The 23,982-nt window shown below is 43.3% G+C and overlaps 1 protein-coding gene across 7 annotated transcripts in view; it reads left to right on the top strand.

The window, feature by feature from the left end:
* SRPK2 (SRSF protein kinase 2) overlaps nucleotides 1-23,982 on the top strand; it is a 266,705-nt gene that overhangs the window by 227,728 nt on the left and 14,995 nt on the right. For all 7 annotated transcript variants that reach the window (XM_047753704.1, XM_047753701.1, XM_047753703.1 and 4 more), the window contains 6 exons: nucleotides 7,652-7,817; nucleotides 9,517-9,542; nucleotides 11,002-11,248; nucleotides 12,104-12,586; nucleotides 20,264-20,364; nucleotides 20,479-20,586. In XM_047753704.1, the coding sequence (XP_047609660.1) occupies nucleotides 7,652-7,817; nucleotides 9,517-9,542; nucleotides 11,002-11,248; nucleotides 12,104-12,586; nucleotides 20,264-20,364; nucleotides 20,479-20,586 (1,131 nt within the window). The remainder of the gene's footprint in view (nucleotides 1-7,651; nucleotides 7,818-9,516; nucleotides 9,543-11,001; nucleotides 11,249-12,103; nucleotides 12,587-20,263; nucleotides 20,365-20,478; nucleotides 20,587-23,982) is intronic.

Here is a 23,982-nt window from a genome sequence, read left to right as displayed (position 1 = left end):
TTTTTTTTTTTAGGCTATAGGTAATACCATTCTTTATTTTCTACCCGTGTTTATAAAGCCTCAATCAAAATTCCACTTCTGTGACAAAGACTTCTCATACTACCCCAGTTTAAAGTGGTATTTCTTCCCCTGTCAGGATGCCTGCTGCCTACATTTGGTCCTTTTTTTTTAATGACTTCATGGTCTTTTAGTATGGGCCAAAGTTTCCTAGCCCTCGCACTATTGACATTTTAGACTGGATAATCCCTTCTTGTAAGGACCTGTCCCGTGAATTGTAGATTGTTGAGGTGCATTGCTGTTCTGTGCCTACTAGGTGCCTGTATTAGCCGCCACCACCACCACCACCCCAACTATGACAGTTAAAAATGTCTGAACTTTGTGAAGTATTCTCAAAGAGGCAAAGTTTCCTTTCACCGAGAACGACTGGAATACAGGATTGTGTAAGGAGTATATGCCTTGATAATAGATTTAATTTCAAATTCTAATCTTGGCACTTACTATTTTTGTGACCACGATCAAGTTACTTAGCTTCTGTGAGCATGATTCCTCATTTGTAAAATTGGGATAATAGTACTTGATTTGTGGCTTTATTGTGGAGATTAATGTGGAGGGGCTGATGATAAAGCATTACCAGCACAGAATAACCTCATTGCCTCCCCAGCTACATGGTGAGTGCCTTGGAGTCACAGGTCACATGCTATGGGTTTCACATCTCCTTGTAGCTTCCTTCATGTTGTAGGCAGTCAAGAAATGTTTTAAATGAAAGAAGAAATAAATATTCCTCTCATTCTTACTCTATTAAATGGCTGACCTTTCTGCAATTTGGCAAGCCCTTAGATAAACATTCTCACTTATTTTCAAAAAGTTATGGCATAATTGAATCAGTTACTTTTCCAGGGTTCCCTGTGCACTCTTATTAGTCCTTTGCTCTGTTCTTAGCTGTCCTCCTTTAGCTGTGGTGACCTTGTACAGAGTCTGGAAGGGCCAACCTGAGGCTTCTGGTGATGGTGAGGACACTTGCTTCTACCCTGCTGCTTCTCTGGCCTCAGACATGGAGTCTGTCCCCGCCCACTCCCCTACCCCAACTTTCATTTCTTTTATTTAAAAAATTTTTTTTCTTGCTTTTTAGGACTGCTTGCACAGCATATGGAAGTTTCCAGGCTAGGGGTGGAATTGGAGCAACAGCTGCCGGCCTTCACCACAGCCACAGCAACTCCGAGCCACATCTGCGACCTATACCATAGCTCATGATAATGCCAGATCCCCACCCCACTGAGCGAGGCCAGGGATTGAACCCTTATCCTCATGGATACTAGTTGGATTCATTTCTGCTGCACCACAATGGGACCATGTCTTTTCTTTTAAAATCAGCTTTATTGAAGTCTATTTTTATGCCTATCTTTTATTTCTAAAACCAAAAGAAGAAAAAAGTCACTGTGGAGTTCCAGTCACGGCTCAGCGATTAATGAATCTGACCAGCATCCATGGGGATGCAGGTTTGATCCTTGGCCTTGCCCTGTGGGTTAAGGATCCAGTGTTGCATGAGCTGTGATGTGGGTTGTAGATGTGGCCTGGATCCTGCGTTGCTGTGGCTGTGGTGTAGGCCAACAGCTCTGGCTCCGATTAGACCCCTAGCCTGGGAACCTCCATGTGCTGCAAGTGTGGCCCTAAAAAGCCAAAATAAATAAATAAAGGCAAAAAAAAGAAAAGGCGCTGTGTTGACCATATTTGTTGTTTGTAGTGTGTTCATGATGTACCTAAGGTGATCGTGTTTTTAAATGATGTTCCTAACTCTTTAAACAAGGCTTTTACTTTTGTATGTAATCAAAAGGATGTTATAAATAATAAGGATATTTTACTTTTTAAAACTTTATGATTTACGTGAGGTTGTGGGTTCGATCCCTGGCCTTGCTCAGTGGGTTAAGAATCTGGTGTTGCCGTGAGCTGTGGTGTAGGTTGCAGATGCGGCTTGAATCCCGAGTTGCTGTGGCTCTGGCGTAGACTGGCGGCTATAGCTCCGATTGGACCCCTGGCCTGGGAACCTCCATGTGCCGCGAGTGCGACCCTATAAAACAAAACAAAACAACAATAAAAAAAACCTTTGTGGTTTAATTCATTATCCTTTCCAGAAACCTTGTAAAGAAGTAGCTGTTAGCCATTAAATGAAGCTTGGTAAGGCAAGGCTTTGGTTTTGGTGACTTTGCTATGACATGCAGGTATAGCATGTAGCACTGGATTTTTAAATAATTACTCTTTCTATCGTTATGGCTGTCACACACATTGATACAGTGCCTCTTTCAGGCATTCGCTGTTTTAAGTGCTATTTTTGTATTACTCTATCCAGTCCTCACCACAACCTTATGAGACCAGGGGTCTTCTTTTCTTTTCTTTTCTTTTTTAGGGCTGCACCTGTGGTATACGGAAGTTCCCAGGATAGGGGTCAAATCAGAGCTTTAGCCTTCAGTCTACACCATAGCCATAACAATATTAGATCTGAGCCATGTCTGTGACCTACGCCATAGCTCACAGCAACGCCGGATCCTTAACCCACTGAGCGAGACCAGGGATCGAATCTGTGTCCTTATGGATACTGGTTGGATTCGTTACCACTGAGCCACAATGGGAAGTCCCAGATCATGTGTGTTCTTATCTCCACTCTGAAGAAGGCGTTAAAAATCTTCCCTAGGCTCCACAGGGAAAGCAAGATTTGAATATAGGTGATGTAATCCAGCATCCATGCTTTCGACTGTAGGGTAGTGTGAAATGTCTGCATAGGAAGATTTGGGAGCATTTAAAATTACAGCATGTCTTGTGAAAAGTGTGCATTCATGTCTCTGTGGTAAATGGTTTTCTTTTGTGTTAATAGTACAGCTGACAGATTGTTTAAAAGTATAGCCATTAGATCTTATTTAATTTGTAATATGTGCTGCAGTATGTAAGCTAAGGGACTTTTAAAACATCTTGCTTTTTCAAACCTACTTTCTGTGGGATAGGCGATTCTGCAGGTAATACCTAGAACCAGGGCCCCACACCACCAGCTGACTCACCTGTCACCACAAATAATTTTTGTTTTGTTTTGTTTTGGGGGCTGCACCTGTGGCATATGGAGGCTCCCAGGCTAGGCATCTAATTGGAGCTACAGCTGTTGGCCTACATATGCCACAGGCACAGCAATGCTAGATCCGAACTGTGTCTGTGACCTACGCCATGGCTCACAGCAATGCTGGATCCTTAACCCACTGATCAAGGCCAAGGATTGAACCTGCAACCTCATGGTTGCTAGTTGGATTCATTTCTGCTGTGCCATGATGGGAACTCCCCAGTGAAATAATTTAAATGGTAAATAAATACTAAGTGTAGACAAAATCATTTGTGGTAAGGGAATTCCCATCGTGGTGCAGCGGAAACAAATCGGACTAGTATCCATGAGCATGTGGGTTCACTCCCTAGCCTTGCTCAGTGGGTTAAAGATCTGGTGTTGCTATGAGCTGTGTTGTAGGCCGACGGCTACAGCTCTGATTCATAGCCTGGGAACCTCCATATGCCATAGGTGCAGCCCTAAAAAATAAAAGAAAAAAAATTATTTCACTGGTCATAGATTTCAGTGAATTCATTATGTTCATTATGATTGAGCCAGTATTGTTCAGTTTTGGAACAGAAAGTTGATTTTAACTTGGTAAATATTTTTATGTTCTTGGATTTGATCAGTGTGGTGCAATTCATATGATTCTGTACTAACGAGGAATTCTCAGAATGTTGAATCAACTCAAATTCAGTAAAGTCGCTTCTTTCAAGGGAAGTAAGCCTCTTTCCCAACTTACTCTGTGGAGCCTCAGTGCTGGGCACAGTTGTTTATCTTTCATCCTGATTATATTTAGAAGTGAAGTAGAGCTGCTAAATTTTCTCATTAATTCTCACTAGTCAGAGTTAGAACAAAGTGCAGAGGGTGATTTCAGGATGGAATGGATGAGAACAGGGTACACGAAAGCTTTTGCTTGGGTGTGTATTATGGCAGCCATTTCCTATACTTCTCTATCAGTCTGGCATATGCTTGTCAGAGCAACTTATAGCGTGTACCTCATGCCTGCTCTCGTGAGAAAGAGAAATCCCATGGGAGCTTTAGCTTTCCCAGTGGAAAGCTTTCAGCTTGAGGAGATCCCTCTGCTGTTTCCTGCCGCACCTGCAGGGATCCATGTTTCAGTGAGATGCTGCTGCCCAGGGCTGCCCCTCTGCTGTCGGTGGCATTTCTCTTGGTGCTGCATTATAAGGCCTTGTCCACACCATAGGTCAGGCCCTGTGTCCTCCCCCTGTGACCTTTGTTCAGCTGCAGGAGAAGGAAGGTACCCAGGTTGTGACCAGAGTCAGAAGACAAGATGGGAAGTTGCTCTCATTCTGTTTCTCTGTGCAGTTTAGAATTTGCAGGGAAGCTCGGGTGGTGGTGGGCAGGACCAAGGAGATACCCTCAAGAGAAGCTTTCGCATTATTCCCAGTGTATTCCTCCTTTTATGTTTGCAAGAGGACCTATTTCTAGTGAGCGAGGTGGAGAGGAGCCAGTGTGTGTTGTTAAGACCAGTTATAGATGGTCACTGGCATGGTTCATAGGTGTCTAGAAAGAAACACTAGAGAGTATCTTGACCAAGCTCTATATTTTATGGCTGAATTTGAGGTCACGGAAGGAAAGGACTTGATCTCATCCATAGCCAGTTCATGGACCAGAACTGGGTCTCCTGGCTCCCAGCCCTGAGCTCTGCTTGAAGCCTGCATTGCTGCTGACTGCAGGTCTGACTTCACATGGTGTGATCTGGCTCTTGAGTGGGATGCAGCCCTGGCTCTGGCCTATCTGTGGTTACACTGATCTTAGGTCTCATGGTGGAGCAGATCAGAGCTAAGGATCTCTGCAGCCTCTCCTGTCTCCTGCTGATGAGGCTAAGTTATCTTTTTTAGGCAAGAGAGACATACAGTGATATGGCAGGTGAGGCAATAGAGCATGAAGCTTGATTCATTGTTTGTTTTTTCCCCATCACAATTGTTCAGCGAAAATAATTGTTATTTGATTCTGGATTCTGAAATGTTTAATTGCTTTAACTTCTCCGGCTTGGGAACAGAAATGCTGTTTTTGAAAATGAAACCATTCTTCTTATATAGCTCAAGATTTAAATATATATATATATATTAGTTCAGAATTGAAAGAATCAGAGCCCATTCATATTACAGATGGGGTAAATGAGACCCAGAAAAGTTTGATAAGTGACTTAGCAAAGTTATGGTTATTAAATCATTGTTAATACAAGGCTTCTTTGTTCAGTTATACCATTTACTTTGATCTTCCTGTGAGCTAGACCTTGTGTTTGTGAGTTTTCCATAAATTATTTCTAATTTTTTCCATATTTCTGTCTCATAGATATGTTCCCTCTTTTCTTCTTCTTTTTGTCTTTTTAGGGCTGCACTCGCAGCAAATAATAGGGTAGGGGTCAAATCGGAGCTACAGCTGCGTGCCTCTGCTATAGCCACAGCAATGCAGGATCCAAGCTATGTCTGTGACCTGCATCACAGCTCATGGCAACACCAGATCCTTAACCCACTGAGCGAGGCCAGGGATCAAACCCACATCCTCGTGGATGCCACTTGGGAATGTTACACTGAGCACAACGGGAACTCCTGCCCCCACCCCTTATAAATATGAAAGTGGAAGTTCAGACAGCTTAAATACCTTGCCTAGAGAATGAGCGATTGAGCAGTAATATAGGAGTGGTCTGAGTCTCAACGGTCATGATGTAACAATGCTCCATGTTTGTCTCTTAACTCTTTCCTATAAAAATTTGCTTATGTTAATTAACTTACTTGATTTGTCCCAGTAGTAGTAGTCTTTTCCTTGTGTTCATTGTCAGACATAAGCTGTACTTCCTGAGGAAGGTTAACCCAGTCGAGTGCAATGGCCAGTATTAAAATCTGGAACCTTAAATTCTTACTGAAAACATGCTGTACCTCATTGTCATTTGAATTCATCTTAACTCATTTGAATACTGATCACATTACCTGTTACCTGAGTGGCTTCACACACAGTAAAACAACCTAAGAACTGTGAAAGAACTAAGGTGGAAGGTTAGGAGCAACCTGTGCATGAGATGGAAGTGAAAGGATTTATTTTTGGAAGATGCTTATGTTTTCATTTTGGGTTAATATTTGATAATTGAAATTTAAGTTGGAATAATTTAAAACAGTATAGGAGTTCCCATTGTGGCTCAGCATTTAACGAACCTAACTGGTATCCATGAGGACGTGGGTTTGATCCCTGGGTTAAAGCTCAGGTGTTGCCATGAGCTGTGGTGTAGGTCCTGAGTCGCTGTGGCTGTGGTGTAGGCCTGCAGCTGCAGCTCCAATTTGACCCCTAGCCTGGGAACTTCCATATGTTGCAGGCGCAGCCCTAAAAAGCAAAAAAAGAAAAAAATATCCTCTAATAGAAATTCCAAAAAACAGAAAAACTTTGGCCTTGCATTTAGGTCACTACACTCTGTAATTTTTGTGATATGTATATATGTCGCATGTGTGCTTGTGGTATGTGTATCTGATAAATATATGAATGTCTTGGTTCAGCAGTTTTTTTAGTTTATTACTGTAGTATTGCCTGGATACCAGGGCTATTAATCCTCTTCTCCTGCGATATTAAAAATGTACCCAAAGAAAAATACCCATATCTTTAGCCTTTACGGGCATGCAGATCATTGAGAGACACACCTCATACCTACTGGGGTGACTAAAATAAGAAGACAGATAACAAGTATTGGCATGATGAAGAAATTGGAACCCTTGCACATTGCTGATGGGGTTGTAAAATGGTGCAGCCATATTATAGAACAGTTTGGCAGTTTTCATAAAGGCAAAGTACAGGGTTACTGTGTGACCCAGCAGTTTCACTCCTAGGCACATGCCCAAGAAGAATAAAACCTTATGTCCACACAAAAACTTGCATATCAGTGTTCACAGTAATATTATTTATAGTAGCCATAAAATGGAAACAACCCAAATATTCACCAAGTACTCCTCAAGGCTAAATAAAACGTAGTATATTCCATGGAACATTATTTGGTATTTAAAAGAAATGAAGTATTGATACATGCTACATATGGATAAACCTTGAAGGTACTGTGCTAGTCATGAAAGCCTACTTTTATCATTCCATTTGTATAAGATGTCCAACCCAGCAAAGCAGATGAGTGGCTGCTTAGAGCCGGGGAGTTAGGAGGAGATCGGGAGTGACTGCTAATGGGTACAGTATTTCTTTTTTGCATGATGAAAATGTTTTACTTACATAGTGGCGATGGTTGCACATCTAAAAACCACTGAGTTGTAAACTTACAAGGATGAATTGTGTGACAGGTAAATGACATCTCACTGAAGTTACTGTTTTAAAAAGTGTTGTGTATTAGGTGCATTTACTTTCATGAGCATAATTATCTCCAGAATGATAAATATCGGTTGCTTATGGGAAAGAGCTGGTTCCTATGGGGGCTGAAGTGGGAGATTTTTTTTTCACTGAAACTATGCATCTTGTGTATTTTGTGGCTTATAATGATGTTAACTCTTATACAAATAAATGTTGAATGATAAAAGTATTAATATCGCTTCTGCTCTCTTGGTTTTATGTGATCAGGTGCTTCAGGGGTTAGATTATCTACACAGTAAGTGCAAGATCATTCATACAGACATAAAGCCGGAAAACATCTTGATGTGTGTGGATGATGCATATGTGAGAAGAATGGCAGCCGAGGCCACTGAATGGCAGAAAGCGGGTGCACCTCCTCCTTCAGGGTCTGCAGGTGAGGGGCTGAGCCATGTTTGTTTTGGTCTGCTTGGAGTCCATGAGAGCTGGCAGAGTTGTACATTAAAGGCAATTGAGTTAAAATGTGTACATATTAGGAGCTTATGTAAGAGCCAGATGACTAGAAATAACTAGACCTTTTTTCTTGAGAAGATGCCCCGTTAGGTTGCATTCGTATTTTAATTACTGAACTTTGCCCTCCTTTAAAAGGTCATTTGAGAAGTTCCTGACAAATCCAACCAGTATCCATGAGGATGCGGGTTTGATTTCTGTCCTGGCTCAGTGGGTTGAGGATCCAGCATTGCTGTGGCTGTGGTGTAGGCTGGCAGCTGTAGCTCTGATTCGACCCCTAACCTGGGAGCTTCCATGTGCCAAGGGTGCGGTGTGGCCCTAAAAAGCAGGAAACAAAAAAGGGGGTCATTTGAATTCTTACCTGCTGCTTCATCTCCATTTGAATGTTGTCTTGTGTTGCCCACTTCTCTGTAGAGGAGCATGTAGCACAGATTTCCTCCAGAAAATCTGCAGGCATCAGAATGCTTCCTTGTCTCCAGTAGGCCTAGTTACATCGACCTGAGTCTAACTGGTGGATTTAGAGTTATATACAAGAGTTCCCATAGTGGCACGGTGGAAACGAATCTGACTAGTATCTATGAGGATGCAGGTTTGATCTCTAGCCTCACTCAGTGGGTTAAGGATCCAGCATTGCCATGAGCTGTGATGTAGGTCACAGACACAGCTTGGATCTGGAGTTGCAGGGCTATAGCTGCAATTCGACCCCTAGCCTGGGAACTTCCATATGCTTCGGGTGTGGCCCTAAAAAGACCAAAAAAAAAAAAAAAAGACATACAAAAGACCACAGGGTGGGAAAAGAAGACCAAGTGACGAGTATTGGCATATACAGTTTTATTTCTGGTTTTCACAGAGTGTAACAGTGGCATTGAAGTGAGGACAGTGCTTTGGCCCTCGTTCACATTATCTCTTCCCTAGTGTGTTGTCAGGCCATCATGGAGATGGGAGGGCTTGAGCCTCCTGACTGTTGCATCTCTGGGAGATGCTCTGCCTCTGAACTGTGTTTTCTATATACGGGCTATTTTTTAGATCGTGAAACCGTAGTCTGTCAGGCTTTTGATGCTGGCCAAGTCAGCTCATATGATTTCTAGAATATTTGTTGCAGTATCTGATTTACTTTAGTCATTAAAACTGGTGAAATAGTTTTGAAACATAGATTAGTAAATTAATTGTTTTAAAATGTGTTAATTCATTTCATTGTCTATGAAACAAATTGGTTGAATGACTGTGACATTTATGAACTCTTCTCCATTTTCTTAAGTTATCAGTCAGTGCTTTGGGATTGACTTTTTTAAGTGAATGGGAATTTAATTTTAGATCAATAAGAGAAATGACTCCTTATGAACAACTATGGCTTGAATTTCCTTTGTGGTGCAAGTGGGTTAAGGATCCAATGTTGTCACCACAGTGGATTGGGTCGCTGCTATGGCAAGGGTTCTATCCTTGGCACGAGAACTTCCATATGCCCATGGGCACAGCCACAAAAAAAAAGGCTCTAATATTTAACAGTTGTCGAAGTTACATAACCATAAAAGATAGTAATTATTTCATTTTATAATTCAGATTACCTACATAAAGAGAAGTATTTCTAAACATCTGTTTTGTTTTGTTTTTTTGTTTTGTTTTAGTGAGTACTGCTCCACAGCAAAAACCTGTAAGTACTTAGTACTTATTCTTACCTTCTCTTCCATGTCAAAAGCCACTGTTCATTCTTGAACTTCTCAAATTACTTCTCAAATTGTGACATTAGTTTTTGTTACTTTCTGCAACAGTTTTTCATTTAAGGCTTGTTTGGGCAAATTGAGTGTACCTATTTTTTGTTCCTTTCTTAAAATTTCAGATGTTATATATTAATGTAAAAGATGCTCATGCATATAAATGCTGAGTATCTTTTAATGCTTTGGTGTGGTGAGGTGATTTTTAGAGTTGGGATAATTAGAGCTGTCCCAAATTCTGTCTTTGTTTTCCTTATTTACTTTCTGGAGTGCTATTTGGCTGAGTCTGGTAAAATGCGAGGTGATAGAGTTTTAAGTGTGGCTATTCCAAAAATATTTTGTTTCTGATTTGCCTTCAAGTTACCTGTTTTTTGAAGCTGCTGTTCTAATTTTTTTTTTCAGCCAGTCATTAAATATGAAAGTATTATCTAAGTGGTCCTGTTAAATGTTGAGTGCATGCAAATGAAACAAGCTGTTTGGAATTAAATCCTACCCCAGCAGACCTAAACCTGGCCTGATTGTAGTATCGCATGGGAGGCGTGCATCTATCTTGAGTGGATGGGACGCCTAAAAGTTTTAAGACTTTAATGAACCAGAAGCCTTTGGAAGGAAATGTGCAGAGCTTCAGAGTTGCCAGCAGCCCTCAGTTTGGAATGGAAGCTCCAGTACAGAGGGAACTGTAAGAATTATGCCATTTGGCCTCCTGGGGAGCAGTCGTTTCTCCAGAATTCTGCTGGGGCTTGAGCAGCTTGTTTGGATGATTGATTCTGTGAGAGACTGGAGGTTCTCATTGCCAGTACTTTCCAAGTCAGATGGCCATGATTGGAGGCAGACTGAAACCGAGGCTTTTTCTTTTTTCCCCTCCGTATGCTCATTTTTTTACAGTTCCTGCAGTCTTGGCAGCTGATAGCAGCTCATTGTGTGAGACCCAAACACAAACAGTGCTGTTGACCAACAATGAATGAAGTACACCTGTTTGGCAGAGATTTCTTTTTTGGCAGACAGTTGAGGAAGTTGGGAGAGGCGATGTTGTTACTTTGTGGACAGGCAGAGCAAGTAAAACTTGCAAGAAGTGCTTCTTGTTTAAAGGCAAGAGTATCTGGGCATATTTAGTTCTTCTTAAGAGTTTAAAAAGACTTATTGGATTTAAGCTGTATCCCTCCAAGGACAGGAGCAGGTAGTGGTCCTGTGACTTGATTTACTGTTTCTTTTTTTCTGGTTTTGTGGTAACCCTAAATATGCCGTGGGTCTCACGTCTGGGCATGTGATTTTAATTGAATACAGCCTGAGAAAAAAACAGACTGTGTTGGTATTTGTCATGCTTCCAACAATTACACTATTGAATAGTGCCTTAAAAAGAAGCAAACTGACCGGTGGTATTTTCTTAACATGTTGTAGATAGGAAAAATATCTAAAAACAAAAAGAAAAAGCTGAAAAAGAAGCAGAAAAGGCAGGCTGAGTTATTGGAAAAGCGCCTGCAGGAAATAGAAGAATTGGAACGAGAAGCTGAAAGGAAAATAATAGAAGAAAACGTCACATCTTCTGTACCTTCCAATGAGCAAGATGATGAATATCACCCAGAGGTGAAACTAAAAACAGCAGAAATAGAGGAGGCAGCAGAGGGAGAGACTTCGAATAACAACGGTCAGTGCAATCTGGAACTCTAACAGCAGGGACCCCCCAGGTCACACATAGGGTGACTTAGTGCCACTGCTGCTGCTTCAGACATGAGGACAACCCTCTTCACCTCCTGACTGGAGAACGTGGGGGAACTGGCTGGTATTTGATTTGTAAAATGTATACAAGGAATATGTTAATATTTCTAAATATTTTTTTTAAAAAACAGCAAGGTGGAGTTCCCTCCGTGGCTTAGCAGTTAACAAACTCGACTAGGATCCATGAGGATGCGGATTCGATCCCTGGCCTCTCTCTCAGTGGGTTAAGGATCCGGTGTTGCCGTGAGCTGTGGTGTAGGTTGCAGACGCGGCTCTGATCTGGCATTGCTGTGGCTGTGGTGTAGGCCGGCAGCTGTAGCTCCGATTAGACCCCTGGCCTGGGAACCTCCATATGCCACGGGTGAGGCCTTAAAAAGCAAAACAAACAAACAAACAAATAATAACCCAGCTGGAAACCCTCTGAGGAACATCACTCATGTCTTTATCATGCTAGTGATTGTTCTTCATCTTGTAATTAAGTTTTAACTTTAACAATAATGCACTCTGAGACCTTTTCTGAAGAAGATAAAAATACAGTTCTGTTTATATACTTATTTTGCCTAAGAGCTGCTGACTTTTTCTCATAAGTGTAGGCCAGGTATTTAATAAATAAAAAATAAGATTTAGAAAACCTAAAGATTTTCCCTGAGAGCCAGGAGGTGTTTGCTCTGTAGCACCTGAAGTTGGCACATTCAGATGTGTCTCTTGCTGGAGGAGATAAGTGCTGAGTGCACTCTGTTTAGGAGAGTGACATGTTCTGATTCTTACCCTTTAACTTTTTAAGGTGAAGCTGAGGACCAGGAAGAGAAAGAGGACACTGAGAAAGAAAACACAGAGAAGGATGAAGATGATGTGGAACAGGAACTCGCAAACATCGACCCTACTTGGATAGAATCACCCAAAACCAATGGTCATATTGAGAATGGCCCATTTTTACTCGAACAACAACTGGATGATGAAGATGATGAGGAGGAAGATTGCCCGAATCCTGAGGAATATAACCTTGATGAGCCAAACGCAGAGAGTGATTACACATATAGCAGCTCCTACGAACAATTCAATGGTGAATTGCCAAATGGACGACATAAAATTCCTGAGTCACAGTTTCCAGAGTTTTCCACGTCATTGTTCTCTGGGCCTTTAGAACCTGTGGCTTGTGGCTCTGCACTTTCTGAGGGATCTCCACTCACCGAGCAGGAGGAAAGCAGCCCATCCCATGACAGAAGTAGGACGGTTTCAGCCTCCAGCACTGGGGATTTGCCGAAAAGTAAGTGTCCCTTTCCACTGGGTGTCTGCTTTCAGTGGCCCAAGTGTCATACCCTTGACAATTGCTATGAAAGGAGTTGGTTGGAAGTGGTAAATAGCTGCGTCTGTATGCATTAACCATTTTCCCTCTTTTTTGAAATTAAAAAAAAACTTTAATTAAAAATTTACTAGGGTACAATTGATTTATAGTGTTGACTCAATTTCTTCTCTCCAGCATAGTGACCATTTTATTACTTTTGTACTCATGAGTAAGTTAATGTAGTTTAAAATATATTTTGTGCCACTAGGCTTTCTCTTGCTCTCTGTGTATCAGATCCCATTTCTGAGTTTTCCTTCTTCCTGTCTTTAATTACTGACATCATACATGTGCAGAAACCTTCCAAGTCTAGCATCTTACACCTGTAGCTTTCAAGCATGTGTAGTTTAATACATAATTTGTGCTTCCATCTCATAGTGCTATGTTTGGTTTTTTGTTTTTGTTTCATTTCTATTCAAACAAAAATGTGCCTGCTCTTTATCTGTATTGAGGAAGAAGTGCCCTAGTTTATTCTGTAAGTTGTCCTTAATTATAGGACTCTCCCATTGAAATTTTAAAGAAAGTGGCATGGGTTTAAATGTGCTGGTGACCTATATCAAACCTTGATTTTGAGAGTGAATGCCACATGACATATCTCTGACTGTGGTATGCTATGGGAGTTCAGTCGGCGAACATGGGTGTCATGGTTAGTTTCCTTTCTGGCCCACTGTGGAAAAGCTCAGAAACCTCCTCTGCTCCCTCTGCTGACAAGAGTGTTTAACACATGGAGAGCCAGTTGATCAGCCAGCTCAGCACATAGCCCAAGATATTCTGCAGGTCCTTTCTTTCCAGCAAGCGAGAGAACTACAGAGCCATTTTCTGGTACTTATTGGTCTTAACTAATCATCTTAAGGATGTGGGTTTTTTTCTTTTTTTTTTTTTAAACTTGAATTGACGTATTCTGCTCCTGTTCACCTTTACCACGACCAGAGGCTCTTTGAAGGTGCTTCTTAATAAAATGCTTTCATGAAGAATGTAGCTTCATCTAAGGAAAAACTCACCTCTCTGTCTCCTTTGCTCTCATTCTACTTCCAAACTACTGCTGATGCTTCTGGTTACCAAATGTGTATGTTCCCCTGCTAACAATTCTCTGACACTAGCTTGGTGTCCTGCAGTTTAAGTGAAGTCTGGCACTTCTTGGAGATAGCATCAGAGTCCAGGGTTAAGGGCTCAGTCCCACGAGACTGTCCCCTCCCATGCATCAGTCACAAGTGCACATTGTCACCTGTGCATCTGAATGATCTATTATAAATCAGAGATTTCCATGACTCTATCCTGGATTGGATTAATTTATTAGAGCAGCTCACAGAACTCAGGAAAACAGTTTACTTGCTAGGTTGTCAGTATGCATAGCGCATGGTGTGTGGGAAGGGGCCAGGCTTCCATGCTCTTTCTAGACGCATCACACATTCCTTCATATCACAGACACATTTTTCTTTTTAATTAACACATTGGGTTGTGTATTATCATTGTTTACAGCTTTTTTTTTAAATGCTAGAATTATCCCTAATAATTTGTCAACTTCTTCAGGTTGGGTCTTAAGTCCTTTTGACGAAACCTGTTATTCGTTAAGTGCTTCCTTGCCCTTTCAGAACCATGTGCCCCAGGCTAGAGTCAGTTGTGTCTCCAAGTAATTGTTGCTTATTAATATAAAAAAATTTTATAGTGTACATAATAGATAGGAACAGTAGTATGTAAACTTTATAAACATGCATATATTAAAATCAGTGTTCTGATGTCGTCTTTATCGATGGAGTAAACAGTGAAAGGGTTTAGTAATAGCAAGTGTAGCATGGGCTCTTTCCCATTCCTTCTCAAAAGACATGATAAAGAACATCTGTGTGAACATGGCACGCTCTCTCGTGCTTCCATGCCTTTGCTAGTGCTTTTCCTCCTGTTTGTTTGGGCATACTTCTGTTCTTTTGCTGGGTTCTCTCTGTGTTCTGGCAGGTCCCAGTTCTTGTTTCCTTCTTTTCCTGCTGGTCATACTTTTCTTCACTATGTGGTCATTGTTTGTTTCCACTGTCTTTCTTTTCACTGGCTGTCAACTCTGAGAGTGCTGTGTTTGTGTTTTTATCCTTGTATCCTCAGTATCTAATTCAGGGCTAAGATAAGCATTTATTGAGCAATGAGCCAACAGATCAGTGATACCAGGCTATGTTCTTCTACTCTTCCCTTTGCATTCACAGTCAGAATTGTACTTCTCCGAACATTGCATCCCTGTGCATCAGGGAGGAATAGGAAGTTTGTGTTTTCCATGGATCCCAGTCTCACACCAAGCTGATTTTGTTCATTTGTCCATTCCTTTGTTTGGAGACTCTCAGTTTCGGTTTCCAGCCTGGTCTTTGGGTAACGTGGAGAGCCTCCCACATGGGGTGTTTTATTTCTTGTGTGGAAGGGGTATGGCCTGGAGGCTGGAAGTTGGCCGCCTGCTACTACAAGAACATGAAGCAAGAGAAACACTTCACTCAGTTTGTATAGATCCTTATCATCAGCAGAGTGCATATGTTAAGGAATCAAAGAAAAGGTGGGGCTAGAATGAGAAGATTGAGGAAGGCTAAAGAATGTGAACTTCCCCTGGAGTAATTTGGTAGTGCTTGAAGGTTGAGAAGAGGAGGCAGGGGTCCTCTTGGGTTACTTATCTGAAAGACAGAGGCCCTGGAGTAAGGTGGTACCTGTAAGAGTGTAGGTTGAATCCTTTGACCCTCACTAGGAGTGACCTGTGTCTGCAGCAGTGTTGGCTGGGCTGCTGGGACACGGCTCCATACTCATTTCACTCTAATTCTTTCTCCCTAGTCAGCTCACTGTGGAGCAGGCCAGAGAGGACTTCTTTTTTTTTTTTTTTTTGTCTTTTTAGGGCTGCACCTGTGGTATATGGAAGTAACCAGGCTAGGGGTTGAATCAGAGCTGTAGCTGCCAGCCTATGCCACAGCCACAGCAACTCAGGATCTGAACCGTGTCTGTGACCTACACCCCAGCTCACAGGAAAGCCGGATCCTTAACCCATGGGGCAAGGCCAGGGATGGAATCTGCATTCTCAAGGATACTAGTCAGATTTGTTTACTGCAGAGCCATAATGGGAACTCCCAGAGAGAGCTTTTTACAGCGCGCGCGCGCACGCACGCACGCACGCACACACGCACACACGCGCGCGCACACACACACACGCGCGCGCACACACACACACACACACACACACACACTGTATTTCCACTTAGCTTAACCCCCAGAGGGTGTCACTGTCTAAAGCTTACAGCCTATGCAGTCTGTCCCCTGGCTGTTCTCCTTTTGCTGTCAACCCCCCACTCCCTTTATTTCCCTTGCTCATCTTGTACCTCCTACTCTGCCATCTTTCTGAAGGGGTCAAGTCAAGCTTGTTTCTACCTCTTTGTGATTTGCAGTTGCTCTCTCCTCTGCCCAAAGCTTCTCTCCTCCGTACCTCCCTTCATTCAGGTCTGTCCTCAAACATCACCTTCTCAGAAAACCTCCACCCCCCCACCCTGCGAACACCCTCAACTGGTATCCATCTCCTTTCTCTGCTTTATTTTTCTGCTTAGCATATAGAGCTACTTAACATGATGTGTGAATCATTCATTTTATTTACTTTATCACCCATATTCCCAACTACTGCGAAGTTTCCTAATTTGGGGTGTGGTGGCGGAACCGTATATGTCTTGTTCATGCTGTTCCCAGTGCCAGATCAGCATCTGGCACATAGCAGGGGCTCAGTCTATACTTGGTGAACATAGGGGTCAGGTTTGGGCTTTAAATCTCCTAGTTCTGCTATTTTCTTGGGCTGGTACTAATCCTGCATATATATATTGTCTTTTTAGGGCCACACTCAAAGCACATGGAAATTCCTAGGCTAAGGGTTGTATCAGAGCTTCCACTGCTGGCAACACCAGGTCCGAAGTGCATCTGCGACCTGCACCATATCTCACGGCAGCACTGGGTCCTTAACCCACTGAGCGAGGCCAGGGATGGAAGCTGTGTCTTCATGGAAACTAGTGGGATTTGTTCCATTGGAGCCACAATGGGAACTCCTCTTCTGCATGTAAAGAGGTTCTTATCTTCCTTATAAAGATGTTTTAAACATAAAGAATCAGTGTGGGCCTAGCATGTGCCTTGCAGATAGTGATGATGGCTGTTTCATCACTGAAGCCCTGCTGGCTGACATCCTGCTGGTTCCTGGCATCACTTCACATTATCAGAATGACTTAGGCCCAGCTCTTCCGGAAGTGAAACCTGCTGCCTCCCTCTGCCCTCCTTGGTAGAAGCAGAGAGCAAGTAGGTGCTGTGATAGTCACATGATAGGTCGGCGTCAGGGGAAGTGATCTGACTTCTGGGCACACCAGAATTTGTGCGATTATATAGCAAGCATATGTGTCCCTGTGTTTAAATGGGCTTTTTTTTTTTTTTTTTTTGGTCTTTTTGTCTTTTTAGGGCTGCACCTGTGGCATGTGGAAGTTTTCAGGCTAGGGTTCAAATTGGAGCTGCAGCTGCTGACCTATACCACAACTCATGGCAATGCTGGATACTTAACCCACTGAGTGAGGCCATGGATCGAGCCCACATCCTCGTGGATACTAGTTGGATTCGTTATCACTGAGCCATGATGGGAACTCCCTAAATGGGCCTTTTGAGTGTTATAGTCTGGTAACCTTTCACAGATACCTCAAGCAGGAAACTCTCATGCTGAGAAAAGAAATGTAAAATCGCTTTTGCTTCCTTTGTGTTCTTATATAGTTAAAAATTTGAGGTAAATTCCCTAGTATCATTTGGAATGCATTGCAGCTGGGTGACTATTTTACAAATGTGAACCAGAAGGATAACAGCGTGTCACCATAGAGACTCTGGGTAGTGATCATAAGTGAGAGATGTTAAAGAAACTGTATTGATGGTCCCTGAATTAACAGTGGTTTGACTTGATGATGGATGAAAGGCATTCAGTAGAAGCTGTCCTTCTCATTTTGAACTGTGATCTTTTCCTGGGCTGGCATATGTCATGTGATACTCTTGTGATGCTGGGCAGGGCAGGAGCTCCCAGTCACAGGGGTTAATACCTTGTGTGCTTTCAACCTCTTGTATGCAGACAGCCATTCTGTTTCTCACCTTCAGTATGGAATGCAGTAAATGAGAGGAGCTATTCAGCACTGTATTATAAAGTAAGCTTTGTGTTAGTTGTTCTTGCCCAGTTATGGGCTCATGGAAGAGTTCTGAAATATGTTGAAAGTAGTCTAGGCTCTGCTGTGATGTACTGCATGCATTTTGGACTTAGGATATTTTCAACTTAGAATGGGAATTTGGGGATGGTTCTTCATAAGCTGTAGAAGATATGTCCTGAAGGTGGGTGATGATGTGTTGAGATATATTTCTTGTAGCTGAACTGGACCATGTGAAATGTCTTCAAGGCAGCAGCTTGGAGTGGGATGGATGGCCCCTCACTGAGTCAGAACCTGCAGCTTCATCATCTTCTCCCTTCAGGCCTTTGGTCTGAATTGTTTGGGGTGGTGAAACCCACTGCTCAGCCTCCTCTCTCTGCCCTTGGGGTTCTGGTTGGTCCCTCACTGGCTGTTGAGAAGCCTTGGCCTTGTAGGGCAGTCAGGCTATGGCAGGCGGAGCACAGCCCCTGGATCTGGCCAGCCAGGCACTGCCTTAGCTCTGTTTTTGGTCTTTTTTTTTTTTTTTTTCTTTTTTGGTAGAGGAGAGATGGTCCCTTTCTCTTCCTCTTTTACTGAGAACTGAGCCTCAAAGAGTTTAAGTCATTTGCTAGAGTCTTGTAACTTGAAGTTGTTGAAGCTTAGATTTGAGTCCATTTCTGTAAACTTCAAATTCTATTTTCTTGCTTGCTGACTTTCCTTGGTTAAATGGCATGAGGGATTGATTCATTTAGCTGTTTTTGGTGCTGGCCATCTGTTTGTTAGGTCAGCATTTTTAGGTTTCTCTTGGAGCTCAGGTTTTCAGCCCATTCTCAGTTCAGTGTGAACACCTTTCCCCTTCGTGTGGGTCTCTGTGCTGCTCTCCTCATTGTTTCTGAGCTCCTGTGGTTCGCCTCAACTCACACCTGGTCTTTGATGAGGCCTCCCAGTAGCTCAGCACCGTCATGAGAGGCGTGGGCCTGGCTGTCAGGGGTGGATCCACATGTTTGAGGAACAGATTTTGAGGGTTACACTGTTGCCCAGAGTTCTCTGGCGTTTTCTGGCCCTCCTGGAGAGCTCTGTGGGCGCCCCAGGTACTGGATGCCTTGCTCCACTCAGTGCCCCGTTCACAGCCTGGCCTTGCTGCCCGTGTGGGTTCCAGGTTCCCCAGCACTGGTCTGTTCAAAGGAGGGCTGGTGAGTCCCCCAGTGCCCACCTTTGAGTGAACGAAAGGGTGTTTAATATTCTGCATTGACCAGGCTTTTCTCTTCAGTCTGTGATACTATTTCACAATTACTTGTAAAATAAATAAATAAAACATCTCATCATTTCCAGAAACCTGAGCTTGTTGGTCAGTTTGAGGTTTGATGGAGATGCTGACTCACTGCAGCATTTTCTCTTTGGGCCTCACCACACTATTGTTTCTTTGTCACTTGTCCCCTGGGTAACTGCTTGCTGCAAGCATGGTCTGGACATGTCCGTGAAGCTCTTCTGGCCATGTAATCCTGAGAATCCTAGCCCTACTCTCACCCTTGAGAACCCCTGAGGGGACCCTGTGGTTGTGAGTGGCCTGAGTATTTGACAAGTTCGTGAGGGACCTTGGAGGACCCAGGCTGTCTCAAGAGACCTCTGTTCTGGACTGTTTCTTTCCCAAAGCTAAACCAGAATTGATTAGTCTCGGCCTGTTTGTTTTTTTTTCCCCCTGCTTTTTAGGGCCACATCTGCAGCTTATAGAAGTTCCCAGGCTAGGGGTTGAATTGGAGCTGTAGCTGCCAGTCTGCAACACAGCCACAGCAATGCCAGATCCAAGCTGTGTCTGCAACCTACACTGCATCTTATGCCGTTACCAGATTAATAACCTACTGAGAAGGGCCAGGGAACGAACTCACATCCTCATGAATACTAGTTGGGTTTGTTACTACTGTGCCACAATGGGAATTCCTCTGCCTTTAATCTGTATCTAATCTGTATCTGTGTCAGCCATCATCTAATTCTTAAGATCTCTGTACTTGGCCCAGAGAGGGAGAGGATGTGGGTCCCAGGTGGACTGTAGGTCATTTAGGAAGGGATTGGCCACCCACCCAGAGGGTTCCTCTCTGCCCTCATGTTAAGTAGAAACAAAGTTATGTGCTGGATGGGGTCCATCAGGGAGCAGGCGTGATCCAATGAGGAGCAGCTGAAAGATACAGAAGCTGAGAGGGGCTGACCTCGAGACAAAGGATGGGGCTAAAGGACAATGGGTGAGGCAGTGTCCACGGGCTCTCTGGGCAATTTGCGCTTGTGAAGTATTTCCAAAGGTGGGGACCAAGAATTTAAATTCTCTTGAGTTCAACTTAGAGGAGTCCAGGCCTAAATGATCACCCCACCACTTTTCTAGAAAAGGAGACTGTGCCCGGGAAACATTGTGTGCTCACAGGCAGACCACTTATCCCACACTAACTGTCCTGCCATTTGCTCATGCCAGCAAAAACCCGGGCAGCCGATTTGTTGGTGAATCCCCTGGACCCACGGAATGCAGATAAAATTAGAGTTAAAATTGCTGACCTGGGAAATGCTTGTTGGGTGGTAAGTAGAGTTTTCTTTTTAAAACATTTTGGTTGTGATCATATATTAGAAGATGCTCTTTTTCTTTTTTAATGTCTGTGTTCCTCCATAGTAATGCAGTCTGTTCCCTTTCAGCATAAACACTTCACAGAAGACATCCAGACACGTCAGTATCGATCCATAGAGGTTTTGATAGGAGCAGGTTACAGTACACCTGCTGACATTTGGAGTACGGCGTGTATGGTAAGAACGGCCTTTGCCATTTTCCTCTGTGTAAAGGCACATCCCTTTAATTCCCATGAGAGGACAGAGTCTCACCAGTGCCTGTTGTTTGAGCTTTCTGACCATTAAGATTGCCCACCTGGGGGTGGGTGACGGGAGAGTTGTTGCCTTGGGTGTCTTCAGAGTTGGATGAGTCCTTCTCAGGCTTGTCCTGGGTGTGTGTTTTGGTTTGGTCTTGTGAGAGACCCCTCATGGAGCTCTCCATAGCCCAAGCTCTGAGAATCAGACCCCAGCTCTGGTGATAAAAATGACTTGGATACTGAGAGCCTGCAGATTGTACACAGTTTAGCCCTCACTTAGGCTGTGGAGGAAGAGGAGACAGCCTTGACTTGGGGAAAGATTGCCTCTCTTCTTTTGTTAAGTAAATCTAGAGACTGTTCTGGCCTATTGCTCTTGGCTGTCCAGTCATGTCTGAGGCACCAGCAGCTGCCTATACCCTTTTTGACTGAGTCTCTTCCCATAGAGAGCACATCAGTGTTTTTCCTCAGGGCTGTTTCTCTGATGTGACATAGCATTTTTTGCTACCAGTTGTGTGCATCACATGTGTGGTTGTGTCTAAAATCTCCTCAGCCCCACCAGTGCATCTTCTTACCTATTCCTTACCTATGAACTGATGAGCATGAACAGGCCCTTTCTTGTAAACCAGTTTAGTTTCTTACTCAGCCCTGTTTCCTAGCCAGTTTAGTTTGGTACCTTCCTCTTAGTGAGCTGTGCTCTGTAGTCCTTTGTTGGAAAAAGGGGATGCATGTGTCTGTTGCTTCAGGTGGTATTTCATTCTTTTCTTGTTCCATATTATTTTTCCTTCAAATATCCTCTGATATTTTAATGGAAAGATACGTATATAAAGCTTGGAACTTGTCTCCTCACCAAAAAAACCTATGCAGAATAAATATAATTGTTATTCAAGGATTAATGTAACATTTCTGTTGGGTGTGCTCTTTCTTATGACTTCTGATGCTAAAGTAAAAGCATTGTTAGCTAAGACATGAAAAAAGTAGGTGTTCTGTGTCTTTCAAGTTTGTGTGATTGGAGGCAACCAACATGGCCAAATGGATCTGAAACAGTGTGCCTTTCTGTTCCCATGTTGCTCTGACCATTAATGCCAGATAATTTTTAGATTTAAGTTTCTCAGTAAGTATCAAAAACTGAGTCCTTTCCATGCTAGGTAGAAAAAGAATGGTTAAAAGAATTGGTGGACCTGTGATGGGTCCTTTGAGTGTAGGGAACTGCTGTGTGGAGAGGAAGCGGACTCCCTCTGCATGAGTCCTAAGGGCAGGACAGGGTGGAGGGGCCAGGAGGTGGTGGAAGGCAGAGGTAGGTCAGCAGAAGGGGAGCCTTTTCAACAGTTGGCGCTACAGGGGAGAAGTGTTCTGTTTCAGGATGTGGTGAGGTCAAGCCTTACTTGTCTCTAGCAGCACGGAAAGGGCTGTATCAGGACTGCCCTGAATTACACCCTGAAAATTCTTTCAACTCTGAAATCCTGTGCTTCTAATTTTGGAGTTAAAATTTGGTGATATAACCAGCAAAATAGGACAAGATCCCAGCTGTACTAGAATAATGATAGGGCTGTCAATTCAGTATTAGTAGGTTAGCTGTCTTGTCTTCCATGAGATAGGAATTGTCCCCTGCAGCTGCTGTGAATGGCAGCATCTGACACACAGGGAAAAGCATTCATCGCATCTTCTTTCGCCCCCACTCCCTGCTTCCCAGCAAATGAAGCATAAGCTCCCTCATTGCTTCTAGGGCTGCTTAAGAAGATCTTTTTAATCAGTGCAAGGATGATTTTCTGGAAGTGGGGCTGGCCTTCATTCCCACCCCAGCCCCTCCCTGGAGGTTGTGGCTTAGCGGTGCCCTCTTGTTCTTCATAAAGAACATCGTAAAGATGAGGCCATCTTTCCCCACCTCTACCCTTCTGTGTAACAGTTTATTAGTTCACCATACCAGCTGTAATAAAGCTCCAGATTGTTCTTGGTGGTCAAGCCCAGGGTCCTTTGTTGGCATCAGATCTTTCAGACTCCAGTGGAAGTAAGAGTAGTGGCTGGTATATGATCATTTGTAAGTGTCCTTGCTCTGCCAGGGAGGAACGCTTTCACAGCTGGACACAGACCACAGAGCGAGGCAGAGTAGATGGGTTATGTTAGTTGTTGAATCTCTTCTTCTTTTCTTGAGCTTTGGAGCCCCTCCAGATTTAAATGTGTAGGATCAGAGAATTCTATGTGGCTCTAGCACAGGTTCTTCTGGTTTGTGTGTCAGAGTCCCTGAATAGGTATCATTTTATGGGCTCCAGGGGGGGTCCCAGTCAGTGCCATGGAGGTAAGAAAAGCCAGTTGGACAAATTTCACCTAACTTCTTCAGCACTGGTCATATTCCAGAAGGACTCCATGACCTTATTTATTCGGAATGGAGTACTTTAGTATGGGATGCTTCAGGAAGGAGGTATCCGGTTTCTCCAAGCCTGAGACCTGAGGCTGGTCCAGGGAAAAGACCTCTGAGGGAATTGGGCCAAGTGTAGAGGGAAGAACCCAAAGTTCCCAAGTACTGAAAATAAATGGTATGGAGTTCCTTTATGGGTCAGCGGTTAACAAACCCAACCAGGATCCATGAGTACACAGGTTCAATCACTGGCCTCCCTCAGTGGGTTAAGGATCCGATGTTGCCATGAGCTGTGGTGTAGGCCTTCAGCTGTAGCTCCCATTCGACCCCTAGCCTGTGAACTTCCATATACCACGGGTTTAGCCCTGAAAAGCAAAAAAAAAAAAAAAAAAAAAGATAATGATAATGGTTATATTAAAAGTAACTTTCTGAAGTGAAGGAAGGAAGGTGAACTTTCATGGTTTCGTAGTTGCCAGCATAAAAACAGCTGGCTAAGTACAGAGGCTGACGTTTTCATTGTGATGTCTGTCTGCCCTGTTGTCTGTGCCCTATTTGTTAAAGAAATCTTGTCACTCTGCAGAGAATCAGAACCAAGTAACATGATGGGGGAGCCTCCATCTTGCCCTTCCGTTTTTCTTTTAAACAATTTCATTGTTAGGCTTCTTTGACCTAAGTGTTTTCTTGGAACTACCTGGGTGCTGATCAAAATGCTCATCTTTCACAGAACATATGCTCACCTGACATATCTTAGTGTTAGGCTGTAAGAAATACATACAGCCAGATTTAAAGGCTTTTGAAAATTAATGAGAAGAGTGAGGGAAGGCCTGCAGGAGGGAAAGAGAAGCTGGCGCTCTCCTTGGGTCCAACACGTGGCTTTTGGAATCCTCTTTCTCTGTTAGGGTTTCACCCTTTTGTCTTGTCTTGTGTTCTGGGTGAGAAAGACGCTTCTGGCTACTTAGTGTGCAATCTGCTTGTTTCCTTTGG

This window comes from Phacochoerus africanus, chromosome 11, assembly GCF_016906955.1.
Source record: "Phacochoerus africanus isolate WHEZ1 chromosome 11, ROS_Pafr_v1, whole genome shotgun sequence".
Taxonomy (NCBI): domain Eukaryota; kingdom Metazoa; phylum Chordata; class Mammalia; order Artiodactyla; family Suidae; genus Phacochoerus; species Phacochoerus africanus.
The sequence above is the reverse complement of the archived record's forward strand: the minus strand, read 5'-3'. Positions and strand labels throughout refer to the sequence as shown.